The sequence below is a fragment of the Octopus bimaculoides genome, chromosome 18 (assembly GCF_046866305.1).
Source record: "Octopus bimaculoides isolate indiv1 chromosome 18, ASM4686630v1, whole genome shotgun sequence".
NCBI lineage: Eukaryota > Metazoa > Mollusca > Cephalopoda > Octopoda > Octopodidae > Octopus > Octopus bimaculoides.
The window spans coordinates 31,478,253-31,499,564 of NC_142945.1; the positions used below are offsets into that span (position 1 = coordinate 31,478,253).

Here is a 21,312-nt window from a genome sequence, read left to right on the forward strand (position 1 = left end):
CATCAGTGGTATCGCCAACCTCAACTTCTCCAGCACCATCTTATTCAAGATGTTTAAAAAATTCTTGAACTGTTTCTATTCCTGGGCAATTTTCACAGAGGTGAATCATGCATTCCTTTGAGTCTCTGTCACAAACCATCATTTCAATTAAGTGGTGATAGGAGTTTTCCAGACCAATGGAACTCCGCAACAATTTCAAATTTTGATGTATCATGCATATACACACTGAATGAGAGCTCTTTTGTCCCACAAGAACGCACCATTCAGGATAGAAACTTGCAAACTTGAAGATTCCCAATATTGTGTTCAGGATTTTTCAATTTGTATGCAGTATACAATTCTCTCAGATTACAAAGGTGTAATCATTTAGAAACAATGTTCTTTCCCATACTGACAAAATCTTCTTTTCCAGGCATTTATCTGGAAATTTCTTCATCACAAAAGGAAGCCGAAACTGCATCAAGAATCTCCTGATTGGTTCTCTGTCATGGAGCAATATCAGGACATCCAATGATGCCTTTATCATGCAACAACCTGACTTTCTGAATGGTACTTCTTGACACAGAGAATTCTTTGGCAGCTCTTCTTACAGACCAACAATTTGGAACCAAAGTCAAGATCAGAAGTTTTTGCCTTTCACCAGTGCTTTTAATTTTTTCCTTCATACACTGAACCAAGTAATCTAGATCCTTTGCTTTTGACTGTGATCTTTGCCAATGTTCACTGGTTTTTCATCTTGAAGATCGAAATCATTGATTTTTAGCACACAAGCAAGTTTCTTTGCAACTGCACTTTCAACTTGCTTCAACTTTCTCTTGCAAAGGGAAGTCTTGGAATGTGGAGCAACTGAGTGAATCTTGACTGGTGACAGATCAAGATCATGCATGCTGTTTAGAGATTCCCTGGTGGAATCTAATTAGAGCTGTTCCTCAGCAAATACTAAGTTATCACGTTAATCTGTATCGTGTTTGTTTTCCTCTTTTTCGTCACTTGACATAGCCAAAACTCTACACTTGGGGCAAAACTTTTGTCCAGAAATGACACAAAGGCTACTGTCATATAATTCTTTCCAAAGAGACAGACAAATTTCTTGTAGACTGCCTGAAACAAAGTAAACAACCATTTATTAATGCTGGTTAATGTTTGGAAGAAAACTTTTGATGAAAATCATTGTCAGCCTTCTTCCACCTGGTGCACACTATGTTGTTTTGGTTGTGATATTTTTGTTCCAGGAAAGCGATGATGCAGAAACTTGGTGACTTTTCCTGAAAATGTTGATTGCTTTTCTTGCATCAGTTACCAGTTATGACCAGACACAAGCTGCAGACACAGTTCATTCTGTCAAAGATATCAGATTAACTTAAAAAAAAAAATGCCACATGAATTGACAGTACACACCTCTGCATCCTGCTTTGTGCAAACCAAATGGATCACAGCAGGTCTTTTGTTGCATTGGATAACGTTTCAGAAACAATACTTGTGGTGAAGGCAAATTGTTGCAACAGGGTTGAACATGCTGACACCAGTTAACGGTTCCTCATGAAGATAACATGGACGCCGCGTGGGCTCGAAAGATTGACCGTTATGTAAACCTCCTCGAGAAATGTGAAGACGTAGGCTGGAAAGCGGAGCATTTTCCAATCGAAGTTGGATGTAGAGGGTTTGTTGGACACAGTGTGAGACGGCTGCTGTTATCGTTCGGCCTAACTCATTGTAAGGTAAATACCACCATGACCGATATCCAAAATACAGTGGAGAAGGCTAGCCACTGGATTTGGTTAAAAAGAGACGATGAGCGGTGGCTAGAGAAATATTGAGCTTTTTTTTTTAGTAACCAGTTAATCTAGCAAGCGGGGCCTCATATCAGTTGGGGAGGGGACGCATTGATGCCGTCGAGAAGTAGGCCTTGAAACGACATGCATTCTCTCCTGATGACCCCATGCACTTGCTAGCTTCCGGTATGTGGAGTTCTTGACTGGTAGCATTTGCATGTGTGAGTTGTTTGCAAGACATCCAACTCCAAGAAGGACTCAATCCCACATATTTTCAAATGACAGTCTTTGCCATGCAACACACCCACAGTACATGGTGATTCCATTTTGGACTTTCTTGCCAGAGGAATGATACAAAAGAATTAAATTTTGGTTATCTACGTGGAATTTAAAATATAAATAATATCGAGGCAACACATTGATAAGAGACAATCACAGGTTAATACTTTAACTGGAAAGGCTGAAGGAAGACCAATTGAAACTTGAGTTCATACTTTGACCACTTGCCCTGATGATCAAAACACAGACAAACTGAAGAAAAGTCATTAAAATTACAAATGTGGCTTCCCTTTTCATAACAGGGAAACATTATGCTGACCAAGATGAATGTTTACACATGATGAACTGACAATAACAACTCAAACCAACACCAGAATCAGTTGTACTGATATTACCATTGTGAGAACAGAATTTGAACAAGAAAACAGGAAGTGCCAATTTCCTCTGACAACTGTGTTTCCTGTGATTGCGGTTGGAAAATATGAAATGAATGGCTCAAGTTGGTAGTTGGTAACTTTTGATGTCTTGAGAGTACCATTGCAATTTTTCACGCACAAGTTAAAGATTATGTCCAGTTTATGTGCAAAAAGTTTAACTCTTTAGTGTTCAAATCAGCCATAACCGGCCAAAATTAATTCCCCTTAATTTGTTCAAACAAGCCGTATCCGAAAGCTCTACGAAATCGCTAAAATAATAAACAAATCACGTTATTGAATTCTCGTAGCTTTGAGATAATGCGAGATGAAGCCTTTCCCGCATTTATTCAAGTATTAATACTGTGAAATTTTTTAGACCACATGGTTTTTTTCAACGTTTGAAGAGAAATGTTTATCTTGGTTGTGAAAGAAATGGTGTCAGCAAGTAGCGATTCCGATTTTGAAGGATTTACAATTGATATTGAAAATATCAACGAAAACAAAAGTATTTTGTCTTTGGATGAATCTGATATCGATATCAGTGATTATTCATCGGACGAGGAAGAGTTTAATAACGAAAGTGATGAAAATGATAGCGTAAACATGGCAACATGGTAAAAAATCATAACACCGACCACTAATTCTGATTTTACAGAAAACACTGGTCCACAACATAATTTACCTCCTGATGCTCAATCATTAGACTTTTTTTTTTTTTTTTTTTTTTTTACCTGAAAGTTTCTTTGAAAATGTTGTGGAGGAAACTAACAAATATGCGCAACATTTAATTACTGTTCATGGAAGGAACAATCCACTATGGCAGCCAACTACTACTGCGGAAATGAGAGCATTTTTCACAATCAACATTATGTTTGCTGTGAAACAGCTTCCTCGATTGTGGAACTATTGGAGTCCCAATATAAGGTATGGTGATCCGTATATCTCAAGTATTATGTGGAAAACGAGGTATTTGAAAATATCTCAGTATTTACATTTGACTGATTCTGAAAATGCCCCCAACAAAAACGACCCAAACTACGGTCCCCTGTACAAAGTACGTCCTGTAATTAATTTACTTGTAAATAATTATATAACTGTTTATCTACCTGGGAAAAATCTCAGTGTAGATGAAGCCACGATAGGCTATATGGGCAGAGTACATTTTCGGCACTACATGCCAGCCAAACCTACTAAATTGGGGATCAAGGTATGGGAAGTTTGTGAATCAGAGACTGGATAGTGTGTAAACTTCAATGTTTACACAAGTAAAAAATATAATGGAAACCAACTGCATGGATTGGGACATGATGTAGTGTGGTCCCTTACTGAACCGTTTCACCATCAGCACCGACACCTATATTTCGACCGTTTTCTTCGTCAGTGGCTTTGGCGGAAAATCTTGCCCGTGTAAGTACTTACATGTGTAGTACTGTTATGGGAAACCGTAAAGGTTTACCCCGTGAAATGAAAATAAAATTAAAAAATAGAGGGGACATTTTACAGATGCAAAAAGATCTACTAATTACTGCATATAAAGACAAAAGACAGATTTTATTTCTGTCTTCTAATGAACAACCTGGTGTTGGTGCTGACAGGAAACCCCCTCGTGAATATTTGTTATAACAAATATATGGGTGGGGTTGATAAATCTGACCAATAATGGGCATATTACCCAGTTGGTCGACCTGGGAAGAAATGGTGGAGGTACATTTTGTGGTTTTTAGTGAATTTAACTATAGTAAATTCATATATTGTATATGTAAAAAGCCACAAAGTACCTCCACCACCAAAAGACTACAACCATTTGAAATTTCGGGTTGACATCGCATCTCAGTTACGTGAGGGCTTTTCTTCTAAAAAGCACAGAACTGGGAGAAAAGTCGAAAAAATAAATGAGAGAAAAAAAGTTTGCAGACTGTGTTTGCTGCAAAAAAGAAAAACTGTGAAAGGATATCATGTCAAGATCTCATACATGTGCTCCTTTTGCAAAGTGTGCTTTGGGCAGTTTCATGACAGAAATATGTCCTAACTATATTATTTTGTAAGTATATTATTTTATACATTCTTTTTCATTTTATTATAAACTAGCAGAAACACCCGGCGTTGCCCGGGTTAAAGAGAATAATGAAATCTAAAAACGCTGTCTAGACTACGCAACCCTCAACTGTTAGTAGCTACGATACCATATTTCTACATTAATAACTCTCCAATCCATGCCAGCATGGAACATAGATATTAAGTGGAATGCTAGAAGAAAGTTTTCAACTCATATGTATATAAAGTAAATACACGTAATTCAGAAACACGTTTTTGTATATCTTATTTCGTAACCAAACAAACAGGTACAGATTATAAATAATGAAAGGCCAATTTTGGTGATTCATTTGACAGAGGTAGTAGAGAGACAATGCGATGATAAATCTGATGTTGGATCTTGAAGGTTTGGATGAATGCTGCCTCAGTTAAATCTCTTGTGGTTCCAAATGATGTCATCTGTAGTACAGCGTCGTATTGTCTAATTTTGTTTTGCAAATGTTAGGAATCTTGGTCAGTTGATGATAACAGTTTCTTCAATAGCTCTGGAGGTTGGGGATTGTGGAATTGTTGGGAATGTTTTTAACTTTGGTGTTATATGTATTGCTTGAATTTCTTTGACATATGAAATATATGTATTTTCACTGGGTTTGTAAAAGAGAGTTGTATAGCTCTCGAGTTTTAGGGATTCACACAGACACACAGACAGACAGACACACATTCTCATCTTTATATATAGACACACACACACGCACCCAAACACACGTATATATATGTATATCAATATAAATATATGAAAGTCAATGAAGTTTCGTAAAAGAAGGTGATCATGTACATATTTTCTTGCTGTTGTGATTATAACACCTCGTTGTAAACAATGTTCCTTGTTTTCCCTTGTAGAGCATATGCAAATAGGTTTTTTTTTGCTGCCCACTCTTGAGCAGCCAACATACAGTTGTCCATGTGAGAAGCGGGGCTCTTCCAAGAGAAGACCAGCTACAGACAGTGCTCATCTGTTATGTTCGGGTTAAAATTTCATCAACATCAAAAATATATGAATTTTCATGGGAGTTATGGCCGTTATGCATAGAATATAATTTCCAAATTGCAGACAAAATTTACAATCGATAAATGTCTTAGAATAACCAGTCTCTCATCTGGGAAGGCCTTGAAATCAATGTTACCAACTGGGGACTATGTGTGTCACAGTGATAATAAAAAGACTCAAAGGAGGTCTGCAACAAAATAATTTTACTCAACACTTTGCAAGTGAATCAGTGGAGGCAAAAATGCGTCTCATTTACTTGACAATTTATGCACCACATTGCAGAAATCACAATGTAAGTATATCTGAAAGGGTAGTCTTACACTGTTGTACCGTTGAATTACAAATAATGCTCATCTGTTATGTTCGGGTTAAAATTTCATCAACATCAAAAATATATGAATTTTCATGGGAGTTATGGCCGTTATGCATAGAATGTAATTTCCAAATTTCATAAAGATCCATTCAGTACTTTTGACGTAGTTTTGGATAAAAAAAACAAATGACTAATATGTGTGTTTGTGTCCATGTGTATGTATGTGATGGGTGTATATATGTATAGATATATGTATGCATGTATATATATGTATATATGTGTACATATTACATGTACATCTATATATATATATATATATACATCTACACATATGTATACATATACATGTATGCATATATATCTATACATATACGTGTACATATACATCTATATATATATGGGAGAATATACAAATAATAACAACAGACGAGGACAGGTGGTGTAAATAACAAAAGTATATATTAGTATGACGCTCGGGAATACGGAAAGTCTTTGACGTTTCGAGCTACGCTCTTCAACAGAAAGAATACGGAGACAAGGAGAAAAACACGGAGAAAAAAAATTGAATAGTGTTCAGTCAACGGTCAATCATAATAATGGCCGATCATAACAATGGCTGACCGGAAGTTAGAAATTCTTATTTCAGGAGAGCTAAGAAAGGGGGAGATAACAAACGGTGATCGGGAACGAGGGGCTGTGTGTGGGAGGTAGAATGCTGGGGATCTTGACTTATGTAGTGTGAAAATGGGGAAGGGAGAAAGGGAGAAAGTAGTTGGTCAGTTGTAGTGTGTGCATGGTGTGATGCGAGGGTATTGGTGTTGGGAGGTGGGGAAGGCATGGGTGGAGTGTGGGTTAGGCTGAGGGTGGGGTAGAGGTAGGGGTAGAGGTAGGGGTCTGTGGGTAGGGTGGGGTATGTGGGTAGGGGTGGGTGGTGGGTGTAAGGAATTGGATGAGGTGGAGTGGGAAGGTAGTGTAGGAGTGTGTTGGGGTGTGGTGGGATGAGCTTATGAGGGGGTGTTGACAAGGAGGGAGAAGGGGAAGGTGGATGTAAGAGAGGGGGAAGATGGGTATGGGAGGGGAGAGGAAGAGAGGAGAGAGGAGAGAGGGTGGGTATAAGAGAGGGAAGGTGGGTATGGGGGGAGAGAAAGAGGGGAAGGTGGGTATGGGGGGGGGAGAAAGAGAGGTAGGTGGGTATGGGGGGAGAAAGAGAGGAAGAGAAAGAGAAAGAGAGTGAGAGGGAGGGGAAGAGAGTGAGAGAGTAAGGGTGAGAGAGTAAGAGTGTAGAGAGTAGGAGAGTAAGAGTGTAGAGAGTAAGAGTGAGAGAGGGAGTACGAGAGTAAGAGTGTAGAGAGTAGGAGAGTAAGAGTGTAGAGAGTAAGAGTGAGAGAGGGGGGAGTACGAGAGAAGAGAGTGAGAGAGAGTAAGAGAGAGGAGAGAAAGAGTAGGGGTGAAGAGAAGTGGGAGTGGAGAGAAGTATATATATACATATACATCTCTCTCTCTCTCTCTGAAAGTATCTGTCATTACAGTATTGAAATGTGATTGTTTCAGTTAGTGGAATAGTTTCATTTTTAAAGTGAAAGTATTTGACATGAGTGTTTTTGTTTCACTTTTGACACGTAATACTTAAATAGTGGAGGAGATATTATGTTGCCGTGGGCTCCAACTCTGCAAGAAGTTAAAAAAATTTTTTGACTAAACCACAACTGGAACCCTAAGTAAGGCATGTGTAAAATTTGAATGAAATTGGTTGCGTAGTTCTCGAGTTTTAGGGATACACACACACACACACATTCTCATTTTTATATATATAGATAATATGTGAAAGTGAGAACTACATATTTCACCTTTGCCTCACCTGTTAATGAGATTTTTTTTTTTTAGATGCATTCTGTTACGTAAATGAATTCGTTAAATTGTATACGAGTGCATAGCCAATGGTATATTGACTAGTAAAAGAGTTTTGTACTTTATTTTCAATGATAACATTTGAATGAAATATAGAAAAAAGTAAAATCTTCTACTGATTACACCTGTATTTTAATTAATTCAAATTAACGTACCTCATCTTGAAAAATGTAAAATTGTTGGCGGTTGACATCTGGGATAATTTTAGTAACAAATCAAACAGGCAAGATGTATTAAGAATATGAATTTTAGTGTTTATTCATAATGTTATTGTTTTTACACCTGTTAATTAAATTTACCTGCCCATAAAGTCAAATTTAGTCAGAAAGATCAGCTAAAATTACGTAATTATTAACCACTGGCATATAAGCACCCATTTAAAAAATTTCAATTCAGTATGTAGAAAATTAACAAAGTTACAAGTAAATATTGTGGACACTCCACTTGAACCTGATTAAATCAAAATTAATATTAACAGATAAGCATTACATTTGACAAATTAATCTGAACACTAAAGGGTTAAAAGCTGTAGGATTTGGGCACTTCTGGGAATTTGGCTTTGAGTACACAGCAGTGTTGGGGGAAAACGGTGGTGTTTTCATTTTGATTCAAGAAAACAAGCACTTTGCCATGAGAAATACACTCTTTTCTCTTCAAATTCAAATCCAGGACCTAAAAAACTGGCCAGGTACAAATTTTCAGAGAAATAGCCCATGTGGATAGAAACTTATTTAATTTTTGTTGTGGCATTGAAATTCAAGATGGCAACTGCTAGCCTAAAAATGGGTGATTTGAGCCAAGTTTCCTAACTTTTGAACCACTGGAAGTTGGAGCCTGACATTTTGCATTTTTCTGTTCTGATAAGAACAACTGGTCAAAATTTGGTGAAAATCTGAGATGATGGGTTTCATGCCTATCCCACATTTATATGGAACTAGCAGAGAAACCCGGCCTTTGCCTGGGATTAAAATAGCATAGTTTCTTTTTATTGTTTTACTTGTTTCGGTATTATAACCTGATTTCATCTGGGTCTACTTGGGTCACTTTTAAAGATGAGAAATTCCAAAAAAAAATCAAAACAAACAAACAAAATTTTATTAAAAATTAGTAATGAAAAAAAGCATGCCAAGTGTCTTTGAGAAGCGATTGGAGAAACTTCGCGGATGCGGATGTGAAGGGAAAGGAATGATGGGAAAATGCCGGAAAAAAAAAAAAATACCAATCGGGTGTCTGCACAAAACTGAAATAGTATAATGTGACTGACTGCACTTACAATTAGTTGGATGCTGTCAACTTAATGTGACAGTCCCCTGAAGGGAATAATAGTACTGTTGGTTAGACCTAGGAAGCTGCACCACTTCCTGTCAGCCTTGACACATTTCCTGTGTCCTTATGACAGCATACAACTACTTCATCGAATCACTACTGCATAAAACTCTCTCAGAGATTTAGAATGTATTATTTCTAAATTTAAAATCAGTGAACGTATTTCACTAGAATTATTATATGTTTACAAGGGCTTGACAGGCATCTTCGGCTAGCAGGTCATGCTACTCCAGACTGATGACGGGCAAAGACTCAGAAACATGTCTCTGGATGCAGGCTTAGCTTGTCTCCCCCTTGTAAACATAAGGACACAAGGTCTAACCCACAGTAGTATTATTCCATTCAGGGGACTGTCACATTAAGTTAACAGCATACAACTACTTCATCGTATCACTACTGCATAAATCTGAGAGATTTAGAAATGTATTGTTTCTAAATTTGCACTTACAATGTTTTGGATACAATATGTAGTCACACCCAACCTAATTTTGCGGAATCAGTGTCACAACGTGAACCCATGTGCTAGGAGTCTGACTGTTGACATGAAGAAGGTGGATGCAGCTGGACTAAAAATTTGATAAACTGACAATGACTCCAGTGATGGGAGAGTAATGGCGGTAGGTTCAAAAGTGTTATTGCAGGGCTTCTTTGTAGACAACTTTCCTGGTGTTGCCCAGATTACCACAAATGAAGAGATTGTGTGGACTGCCGACAATGGAGCATCCGGCATATAGTTGACCATGGCTAAATACCTTTTGTGTCAGATTTAGGCCAGCTACTCGTTAACGACTGTCCCTGTGCCTTGTTGATGCTCATTGCCAAGCATACTTTTACGGGAAACTGCCGTCATGTAAATTTACATGGCACGGCAAAGGAACTAAGGGTCATGGGGGTTAATAACTTTGTCACACCAGCAGATGGTCCGCTCAGAATTAAGGTCCCAATTTTTTTGATGATGAGACGTGTACTGTTGCATAGTTCTGGTGGTTCTCCGTTTCTCAGCAGCATAACTGGAACACCAACTTTCAGTCTAAAATCATGAGGTGGAAGTCTGGGAGGTGGTTGGTTGGTGAGGAATTCAATAGGTGTGCAAATTTTCAGCTCAATCTGACCACATTTACTAGCACTTTTGCCTGAACAACTGCTTGTGAGACAACGTCCGCCCTTTTCACAAATATATAGTAGACTTACAGAGATACCCGGCCTTGCTTGGGATTAAAATGGCATAGTTTTTTATTGTTTTACTGGTTTAGTTATTATAACCCAATTTCATTTGGGTCTACTCGGGCCACATTTTAAAAGATGAAAAATTTTGCCCTAGAGGCCACGCCTTTCAATTGAGCAAACTCAAAGTTGCTATGCAAACTCGCCAGCACTTTTAACATAGGTGTGCATATTTTCAGCTCAATCCGACCACATATGCACACATTATATATCATCATCATCATCATCATCGTTTAACGTCCGCTTTCCATGCTAGCATGGGTTGGACGATTTGACTGAGGACTGGTGAAACCAGATGGCAACACCAGGCTCCAATCTAATTTGGCAGAGTTTCTATAAGCAAAATATGTACTCCCACACACAGCACAGGAAAAGTATGAGTCCACAGGTGAAACAGTGCATGTAAAAATTAAAATTGTGGTATTTGCGCAAACTAATTTTAGTCCCTACATAGCTAGATGTATATATATAAGCATACCGGAAAAAGTAAAAAAAATGAAGAAGCAAGGAGGGATTGAAATTTTGAAGTTGCGATTTTTGAAAGTTTTTTTTCAGAATCGGAATCTCTATAGCCTAAAACGTGGGATACTGTAAAAAAAAAAAAATTAAGAGGGAAAGGGTTCCGTTTACATATCCTCCATCTGGACCATAATCGTAAATAATAATAATGTAAATTAAATATACACCACATCCCCATGTGAACCATTTTATGAAAAACAAACATTAATAGTTAATGTCATAAATTAATATTCACAGTTAATGTTATAAAGTTGATTATGATTCTGAAAGAAAAAATGCAGTAAAATTTCAATTTTTCCAAAAAAATAAATCAAATAAACACCCCCACCCCTCCGCTCTATGACAAGAAGTGAAGTGTTTTCTCTACTAATGTTTCATAACGCACATAACCCAACATGTTGTGGTCAGGGTCTTTTGGAATTAAGAGAGGTATGTAAAAATTAGATTTTTTGCTCACACATACGCAAAATGACAATTTTTTTTTTTCTTTTTTGGTAATTCGTATTTAGAAAGTTGATCCTTGGTTTGGCTGTTGTTTCTAGCGTGTCAGATTTCCGGTTGGGGCAGATTTAAATTTTGAAATTTTTTTCTTTGGTAATTTGTATTAAAATTTTGAAAACGTGTTTCTAACCATATCAGGTTTTCTTTTTGCATCTATTTTATAATTTGATGCATGCATGAAACATCAGTAAAGATAGCACTTTAATTTCACTTCTTGTCATAGGGCGGAGGGGCGAGGTATTTATTTTTTCTTTGAAAAATTGAATTTTACAATTTTTTTTTTTTTTTCAGAATCATAACCTCCTTATTTTTCCACGTATTTCACCCCCAAAAATGATTTCTAAAGTGAAAATTTAAGAAATTCAGGCCGCGGGGGAGTAGAATTAAAATTTTGAATTACAGATTCAGAATCTCTGCACTCATTATAGTGGGTTCCAAGAAAAATAGTGTAATAGATGTAAAACAACTTGCTCTGAAAAAATATCAAGAACACACACACACACACATATATATATATATTTCACACACACACACGCATATATATACACACACACATATATATATATATATGTATAAAGAAGACCACTAGGTGAACGGCCTAATGTGCTAGAAGATCACATTCTTCTAGCACATTAGCCATCCACCTTGTGGTCTCCTTTATATATACACTAGCAGTATAACCCGACCTTGTCCGGGTGTGAATTATCACGCCATCTACAATAAGTCTTGCTAGGTGAAAAATCAACTAAAAAAGAAAGCCTTACAATGAATAAAACCCTTATATGTTCATAATTCAAAAGACAATGAAATTAATAGGGAAATCTGAAGGCTGTTTTGCGTAACATTATTAAGTGTACGTAAATTTCATCCATCTAATTGGCTATACAAATGCTTGTGCAAAACAACTTTTTGCGCTGCCCTGATTATACATAGCAGGGTAATCCCTTTTAGCAGGAGCTAGGACGGCAATTTCTGATGAAACAATTGCTGGTGATCTGTTGCTACAGTTTTGCCAGAATTCTATCAGATTGGGCAGAAGATGTTGATGCACCATTTTGCATTATGTTCAAAGTAGCTACTGGAATGTGGTGAATTACTGCAGTCTGTTGCTGTCATTTTAAACCGGTTGCTTTCTTTCCCCAGCAAACTCTCTTCTTTGGAGGCATAATCTATGTATATATTAAACAGAACAAAAGTTATAATAGATGGCAGGGTCGGTACTTTTCACATATCTGTAAGTTTTCAGATTAACACAAGCACAATCACCAAACCCTAACCCTAAAACCCTAAACCTAACACTAATCCTAACCCTAACACTAACCCTAATCCTAAACCCTGACCCTAAAACCCCAACACCCTAGTGAAAATTGTGGTATATTCACCAAACATTGACGAACAGGAGTTATATTGTAGTCAATGATTGTGTGTACAGGTGGAAGAGAAGAAATATAAAAGTTGCTAGAAACAACAGCCAAATCTCCCTTAAATCACACAAAGTAAACGGAATTTAAAAATTTTTGCATCAATGAAATTTTATCGATGTGAACTTTCCAGTCAAGTAATTACGCACTCAACATATAATATGGAGAGTAAGAGTAAAAGAGGGAGAGGGAGAGAGAGAAAGAGAGAGAGAGAGAGAGATAGAAAGTGATACATAAACCCTAACACAGACACTCTAGTGAAAATCGTGGTACATTTACCAAACATTGACGAACATGAGTTATATTGTAGTGAATGTTTTGTGAGAGAGAAGAGGGAGAGAGAGGGGGAGAAGGAATAGAGATGGGAGCAATGAAGAGAGAGAAAGGGAGAACGGAAGACAGTTATAAAATAGCAATGCGTGCATGTGTTTATATAAGAAACACAGAAACTAAATCTTATATCTATAATGTTGATGTGTGTGTGTTTATGTGTATGTTGTCACAGATCACGTATGTGTGGTTGTGTGTGTTTTTACGTATCTATGTTATGAAAAATAGGTAAAGAATACTGAGAGGAAAGTTTAATCTATGACTTTGTATGTATCACTTTCTCTCTCTCTCTCTTTTACTCTTACTCTCTATATTATATGTTGAGCGTGTGTGTAAGAACGCCGTTCCAGGTAGAAGGGAAGAAATATAAAAGTTGCTAGAAACAACAGCCAAATCTCCCTTAAATCACACAAGGTAAACGGAATTTAAAGAAATCTAATTACTGCACTGGAAAGTTCACATCGAGAAAATTCCGTTGATGTAAACATTTTTACGAATAAGGGGAAAATGTGGATTTCTATAGATGCAACAGAAACACTCACCTATATAGATATAGATATACAATAATCCTTTGAGATCTCAGATAATTTTTCTGAATCTCCTAATTCTTTCAATGTGCTAGTTCAATGGTATTAAATTGATATTAATTAATATCCAAATATATATATATATATATATATATATATATTCACAGCAAGTTGTTTTACACCTATTACACTAATTATTTTTTGTTTTTGAGCTCGGGTCAAACACTATAGCTTAGAGGCCATGGACTGACGATGTGTGATGATGTGAATGTTCCGAGTCCTCTCCCCACCCCGCCTCTCGCGAGCATTTGTTTTTTTACTTCATATTCGTTCTCAGCAAGTTGTTTTACACCTATTAAACTAATTTTTTTAAATTTTTGTCACCGGGTCAAACGCTTTAGTTTGACCAAATTTTTTTTTTAATCCCAAAGGACGTGCGGGGCGATCTTTCGTTTTGAGTACATTTTACGTCATTTCTAATCCAGGTGCGTTTGTTTGTTTCTGTATAAGGGTTTTAGGGTTAAGGTTAGGGACGGAATTCCTTAACCTTAACCCTAAAACCTTTTTACGGAAAGCGACGATCTTGTTCAGAAACATAAACAAACGCACGTGGATTAGAAATGACGTAAAATGTACTCAAAACGGAAGATCGCCCCGACTTTTTAATGGACTCTTTACCAAAAACAGGTAGTGTATAATTTATTTACATTGTGTAAAACAATTATTTACTTTGTTTAGAAAAAACCCTCATACATGTTTTGCGCATGACGCGCATTCGCACTAGGTAGTCGTAGGAACGACTAGTCACGACTAGCTAGCGCGGATGCGTTAGTGTGCGAGTGCGCGCACCGGGACCACTCTTCTTGAATAGTACCAAAACCAACTAGTCGATTGATAATCCTACATGCAATGATACAACAGTCACTGGCCTTCTGACGGTTCAGCAGATAATAGATAAAATTATATTTCTCGAAAGGAATGTAACAAATTTTCATGAACCCACGTGGTCTCTTCAATACACAATATCCACTTAACTTAAACGTGGATGTTCTGTCAGAACAAACTTTACTACGGTATTTAACATGAAAAGAAATTCTCATATAGGCGTTTGGTGCAGTAAGTACGCTTGTTTACACTGCAATTGTCGCTAATATATACTTTTAGATATTTAGCGATAATGAAGCCATTATTTTTAACCGATAGCTACGAGTTACAAACTAAGTATTTAAATAAATTTTCACCTTATTTGACAAATAAAATATTTTAGTATTGAGGGAGAACAAAACCTGAAACTCTAACACAATATAATGGTCAATATAAAAAAAAGGATATAGTCTATTAAATAGAATGCAAAATAAGTAGAAAAACTTTCACTAACCTTGCGCCATTTTGTCTCACTAAGCAGCGAGAGAACTCTGTACACTTCCGGGTCCAAATATGCACTTCCTCTCGCTCTCATAATTATTTCAATTTTTTGGCGTCGGTCACTAGTTAAAAAGAAAAAAAAGGTGGGAAAGTGAGGCTTCGGTCTTAAAGCCGAAACTGTCGACTGTACAGAGACATTACGACTGCCACCTTCGGCCATTTACGGTCGCTGTTAGTATGTATACATACAGTTATGTGCGTTGACTGCAGCATCTCTCGCTTTGTTTACGAGATGCCAATACAAATGTTCTCTGAAAAAATAATCGAATACCACTCCGAACACGACAAATCAGTGTCTGTTACCCCTTCTCTACATTAGATGTCCTTGTAATAAGTCAATGCTTGCACTAACTTATAATTTCGTATAATCAGTTGAGATAATCTTTCAAGGGGATTTAATAGCACTGCTATCAAAATAAGACAATGTATTGACTTCTAGATTGTTTAATATGTTTTATAATTTCCTATATATAGAGAAAAGCCGAGAAAGGGATTTTATAGCGTCGCTAACACGATATATTAAGGACAATGTATTAAGTTCTCAATTGTTTAATATACTTGGTGCATAACGAAACACGGTATTCCTACAATTAATATGTAGGTACTAGCAGTAAGAAAAGTGTTTTCTATGTAAAATTGGTATTTTCAATACACTTGTATACTGAGTGGCGTTTTCAGCAGTGAGCTTGTAGAACGTAGTATTTTCTTATAAAGCGCTTAATATATTTATATCATGGGTGCATAACGAAATAGAGTACTTGTTCAGTTTAGTGATATAAAAAAAAAGTAGGGGGAGGATAAATAGCAAAAGAAGCAGAGGGACATAAACACGTCAACTTAATTTGTAATCGATTCTCATGTTTAACACGTCCACACACAAAATGTGGAAAACATGTGGATGCGGTTGAAACGAAAGTTGAGACGACATTGGACGAATTGTTTCTTTCATATCTGCATAAGTTTCTCTGGCGTAATTCCACTGAGAAAAATGACATTTGCTCACTTTCTGGCTTCTTTTATTACTTTATTTTCCCCTTATTTTTATTTACTTTTTATATCACTAAACTAAACAATTACCTGAAATATTAGTATATTCAGTATTGTTATACCGCTACACAGTGGCATTTCAAGCAACGAGCATCCAAATGGATACTGTGCGATGCTGACAAAAGAGCAAGGTCTCTTTTGAATGATTTCACCTTTGCATCCAAAATATTCAGTGTTCATGATTTCTGACAAGGTTTAAAGCTTCTATAAAATGTTTAGTAAATATAAACTTCACAGCTATTAGTTAATGTATAACAACCCATTTACATGTCTATCTAACAAGTGGGGGAGTGAGGAAACTTAAAGACACAGATATTGCAATTTTCTAAAGATTTCATGCAGATATTTTCGGTGTTCATGATTTCTAAGAGACATTAAAGCTTCTTTAAAATATTTGGTAAATATAAACTTCATAGCCATTAGTAAATGTACAATAACCCAGTGCTTGTCAATCTGACCAACAGTAATGAGAAAACAAAATCATAAATTCTTCATTTTGCAATTTTCGAGTGGTTTTACACTCGTTTAAAAAGTTCTCGGTGTTTATGCTTTCTGAGAAGCCTTAAGGCTTTTATGAGTCATTCGATAGAACTCCACGAGAGCTGTATACGTGAACAAAGATTTGTCTCATATTTTCTTTCTTAATATTTCTAAATGCATACCGAACACTTGCATATATTTAGGCATACGAGCACAAGCATAAATTGAAAGTTACCAAGATATCCTCCCCATCTTGTTCCATGCCTCTCGTGGTAATAATTTATATATATTTGTTCTTTGCTAATCATAGTAATGGACTGAAATTTACTACTCGGGGTAATCTGAACCTCGAGTTCCCTGTAGGAATCTGCTATCAGCATTGTTCTATCAATAGTACTTTGGCATATGGTCGACAATTTAAAGGGAGATTACTTTAGGTTACCTTTTAGTTTATTTTGTTTTAGTGCTACTTTCTGTGTGATCTACGTGATAGAATTTACTTTGATGGATGATCTACGCGCTTATTTTAATTATTATATGGTTTTGTTATTAAGATAGTAAGAATTTTGAAAAAATACATTTACAATGCTAAGTATGTACAAAATAATTTTAAAAGTAGCCTAAAGTAATCTCCCTTCTAGACCATCCCCCACCATGGAGCACCAACATTTCAATGTAAAAATATAAATTTTACAATAGACAACTTTTTAGATGTACAATATATGCATTTTTATTGAGCTTGTGTGATCATAAAAGATATAAAAGTTCTGTCAAATAATTGAGTGATATTCCAAAAAAGCATTTATTTGAAACATAGAATTATATACAGAAGAGTGCAAAAAATTTTTACTTTTGGGCTAAATTTTGACATATACATTCCCGGAGAACAAGTTTTATGCTCTAGTTTATTATCCCTTATAATGAAATTGCGAGGTTAAAATTGACAAAAGAGTGGTTTTTGCAAGCCTGATGCATTTTCAGAGGCCTCTAAGTGTGTCTTCTAATATTGTCAACAACTGTTATGGACAGAGCAGTCTTCAAATTCAAGCCACTTCGCAGAAGTTTGCTTATATTAGAAATCTTGGCCTTACAGATGGGCCCTTGAATGTGAATTTTTTGCTTTCCCTCTTTGAAAAGGTTCATATTTGAAAGGCTGATGACTTCAAAAATGAAGGAAGAAAGAGCAATAACATAGCATATTCTGACATCCGATATTTAGATTATTTTATGATTTGTTTTTAAAGATATTGCATTCCATGAGAGACGGGGTCTTCAAAACCCTAAAAGTATACATGTGTTCCTTATGCATATAGAGATATTAACATAATAAATTTCAGCCAAATGACTTGCAAGTTTTCTCACTTGAACATGTCAGATTGAGAAGTACTGGATTTAAATACATTTACAAATAGCTGTAAACATTATATTTAGCAAACATTTCGAAAATACAACTCTATTTTTTGAAAAACTATAAGACACTGAAGTCATTTCAAAATTACAAAATGAATAATCCTTGTTTAATCAGATTAAAATTCAACATTAGTGACATTGTCAGATGAAAAATCTAGGCTTTATATACATTTACTAATATTTTGAAGAAATATTGTAGTTTCGCTGAAATGTTTGGTAATCTTGACAGCTTTTCATGAATGGCCTTCTCTATCTAAAATGTCAGAAATATTGTAGGTTTTATAAACATTAGGTAAATATCATCTTCAAAGCATTCACTAGATGTATAGCAACCCAATTTCCATTTAGCACATGTAAATATGACATTTAGTGAACGTATCAGAAAATGCAAATATTACATGTACCAAACATATCGGAAAAGTTACTTTCCTTGACAAACATGAACACTGAAAATTTTGCTTTTCACCATCAAATCTTTGCAAAATTGTTTTTTCAGGCTAAATCAACATTTGTGATTTCGAGTTTTTTCAACAAAATTCTCATTTAGAAATAGCTTTCAAAAATATACTTACCATATATTCACAAGATTTTCTGTGATAATTTCTCTAAAAAGTCATGGAAGTTTCCTTAAATATAGTCTTCACAACTATTACTAAATGTATTTAAATTGAGTATTTCTCAAAATTTTAAATTCACACATGTTGAAATTGAGCCTCAAGTAACCATTTTGCAATACTTCCATGATATAAAGCAAGATTTCCAATTTAAAGTTTTATAAAACGTATATATGAAAGCTGTCAAAATACAAAAGTGTTTTTTTCTCCTCAAGTACAAATTCAAAATTTCTGATTTCTATGCTTTGATCTTTACACTTATGAGATTCAAATATACTGGGTTGCTATGTTTACTTAGAAAATGATGTTTACTGTATATTTCAGAAATGTTGCTTCTTAGCCCAATATCACCTGTTTAGATCACTGTAAAAATTATCTTTACCCAATGTTTCATATAGCATAAATAGATTGTGTATTTTAGGTCTTATATGCAACAAATATCAAACTTATGGTTAAATATTCCACATCTAAGATTGAACAGTATTGGATTAGTATACATCTAGTAATTGCTTTGTAGCAAATAGAAATATTACATTTAGTGAATATTTCAGAAAGTGCAATATTACATATCGCAAATATTTCAGCTATCCTACATTCCTTAAAAAACAGAAAAACTGAAAATATTATGAAGATATTGAGAAATATTGAAGTTTCTCTGAAAGGGTTGGTAAATGTTTATACAGACTTGAACTTTCTATCTTATAACTTATTGTAGGTTTTCTTAAATATTTGGTAAATAACATCAAAGCAATGTATCAACACTATTTGCATTTAGGTATATATGTATCAACACTATTTGCATTTAGCAAATTTAAATATCGCATTTAGAAAACATTTCAGAAACCCAACATTTCTGTACTGTATATATTTGTAATCATTTTTATAATTTGTATATATTTATTTTATTATAAATGCAAAGAAATACCACACACTCACCTCCCGAGTTTCATTTTCTATACAGTGTGTAATTCTTTGTTTCATTTACCGTACACTATGTATTTTTTTTTAATATATTTTAATTAATGTGTTATACAGTGCAGTACTGTTCTCTGTTTCTTTTCATTAATTTTTTTAGCATGAAAATGCTTATTTTACCACAGAAATAATTAAAATATAAATACCTATCACCTGCAGAAAGCCGTGATATACTGAGGAGACTATGATATAAATTTACATATATTAGCCAGAAAAATTCACTGAGTGCATGAAAGGTGAACTGCACTATGGTACTGTGTTTTTTAACTTTTAGTTTTGAAACGGGTTTCATGTTGAAATGCAAGACTTTATATGTCCATATAATTTTAGAAATATTGTAGTTAAATATATTTCGTAAATATACTCTTGACAGCAATTTGTAAATACACAATGTGACAAGTTTGGCAATGAAGTAAGAAAATATTGAATTTTAATCTACGCAGTTTTAAATTTTGCAATTATTAGAAGATTTTCAGTGTTTTTTAAATCTGTTACTTCTCCATCATTGAGTGAGAAAAGTTCAAATGCACACATGTTGAATTTTCGCAAAATTAGTCAATGATCTTTCATTTTGTATGTATATATATATATATATATATATATATATATATATATATATATATATATATATATATTTAGATTCAACGTGAATATGGTACTTAAGTTTAGGCATCAGAATTAAGTATGGTATTATCCAAACAATTCCAAAATAAGGTGATTAAAAATCAAAATAAGCAACTTAAGTACCATATTCACGTTGAATCTAAATTTCTTATATATCAATATATATAAAAGAGAGGATGTGTGTGTGTGTGTGTGTGTACATGAATGTAGTTTATGCACATCCACAAATTAGCACGCATGTCGCTCCAATTTTAGGAGAAGATTCGGAATGACCCTATGTGCATTTTTGTCAACTTTCTCTCTCAGAGGTACCCACGTATACCTGTAAAAATCGATAAACTTTTACCAATTTTGAAGTTTGTTGACATGGCGAAGTCAAATCTGTGCGTACGTGCATGAAGTAGAGAGAGAGAGAAATTGTATGTTTGTGAGAGGGAGGGTGAAGGAGAGTTACATTTTGTTTGCCAGCGTCTGTGTGGTAAGCAGCAAGCAACAAACAAAAAGAAAAAAATACCCTCTCTCTCTCTCCCTCCCTTACATACACATGCCAGTTATCTCTCTTTCTTTCTTTCTTTCTCACGCACACACACAGCAACATTACACACAAAACACATGTTGCCAAAAAGAAATAGACGCTATCTTTTTATAGTGAGTATGCGAGACAGAAAGTGTGGTGTGTATGTGAAGTTCTTTTGTTAATGTGAGAGAGCAGCATGTGTGTGTGTAATGTTGCTGTGTGTGTGAGACAGGGAGAGAGAGAAAGAAAGAAAGAAAGAAAGAGAGATAAATGTGTGTAAGGGAGGGAGGGCGTGCTCTCTCTATCTCTTTCGCGTTCTTTCCCAACCTTTTTTTTATGGAAACTGCCGAATTGATGTAAACAAACCCATGTGGTCTGATTTTCACGTTTCTAGGTATTGTACCGTAAAAAGCCATTTCCAAAATGTATTTATTTCAAATCATTTATCTGTATATATATGTAAGGCAAGGTGTGTGTGTTTTGTTGATATACGGGCAACACACACACACACATACGAACATGTATGCGTACAAAAAATATGTATGCAATTGGTGTACATACGTGCGTGTGTGTATGTGTGTGTTGCTCATATAAATATATAT

At 35.3% G+C, this 21,312-nt stretch overlaps 1 protein-coding gene across 6 annotated transcripts in view; it reads right to left on the reverse strand.

The window, feature by feature from the left end:
- LOC106871252 (uncharacterized) overlaps positions 1–16,951 on the reverse strand; it is a 208,532-nt gene extending 191,581 nt beyond the window's left edge. For 4 of the 6 annotated variants that reach the window (XR_016244974.1, XM_089365967.1, XM_052974427.2 and 1 more), the window contains exon 1: positions 14,997–15,123. Coding sequence is in view for 5 of the 6 variants with exons in the window: in XM_089365967.1 (XP_089222093.1) it covers positions 14,997–15,006 (10 nt within the window). In the remaining variant the exon portion in view is untranslated. Of the gene's footprint in view, positions 1–14,996; positions 15,124–16,805 lie in introns of those variants that run through there. The other 2 variants (XM_089365965.1, XM_089365969.1) reach the window with 1 other exon arrangement.
- Between the last annotated feature and the right edge of the window lie 4,361 nt (positions 16,952–21,312).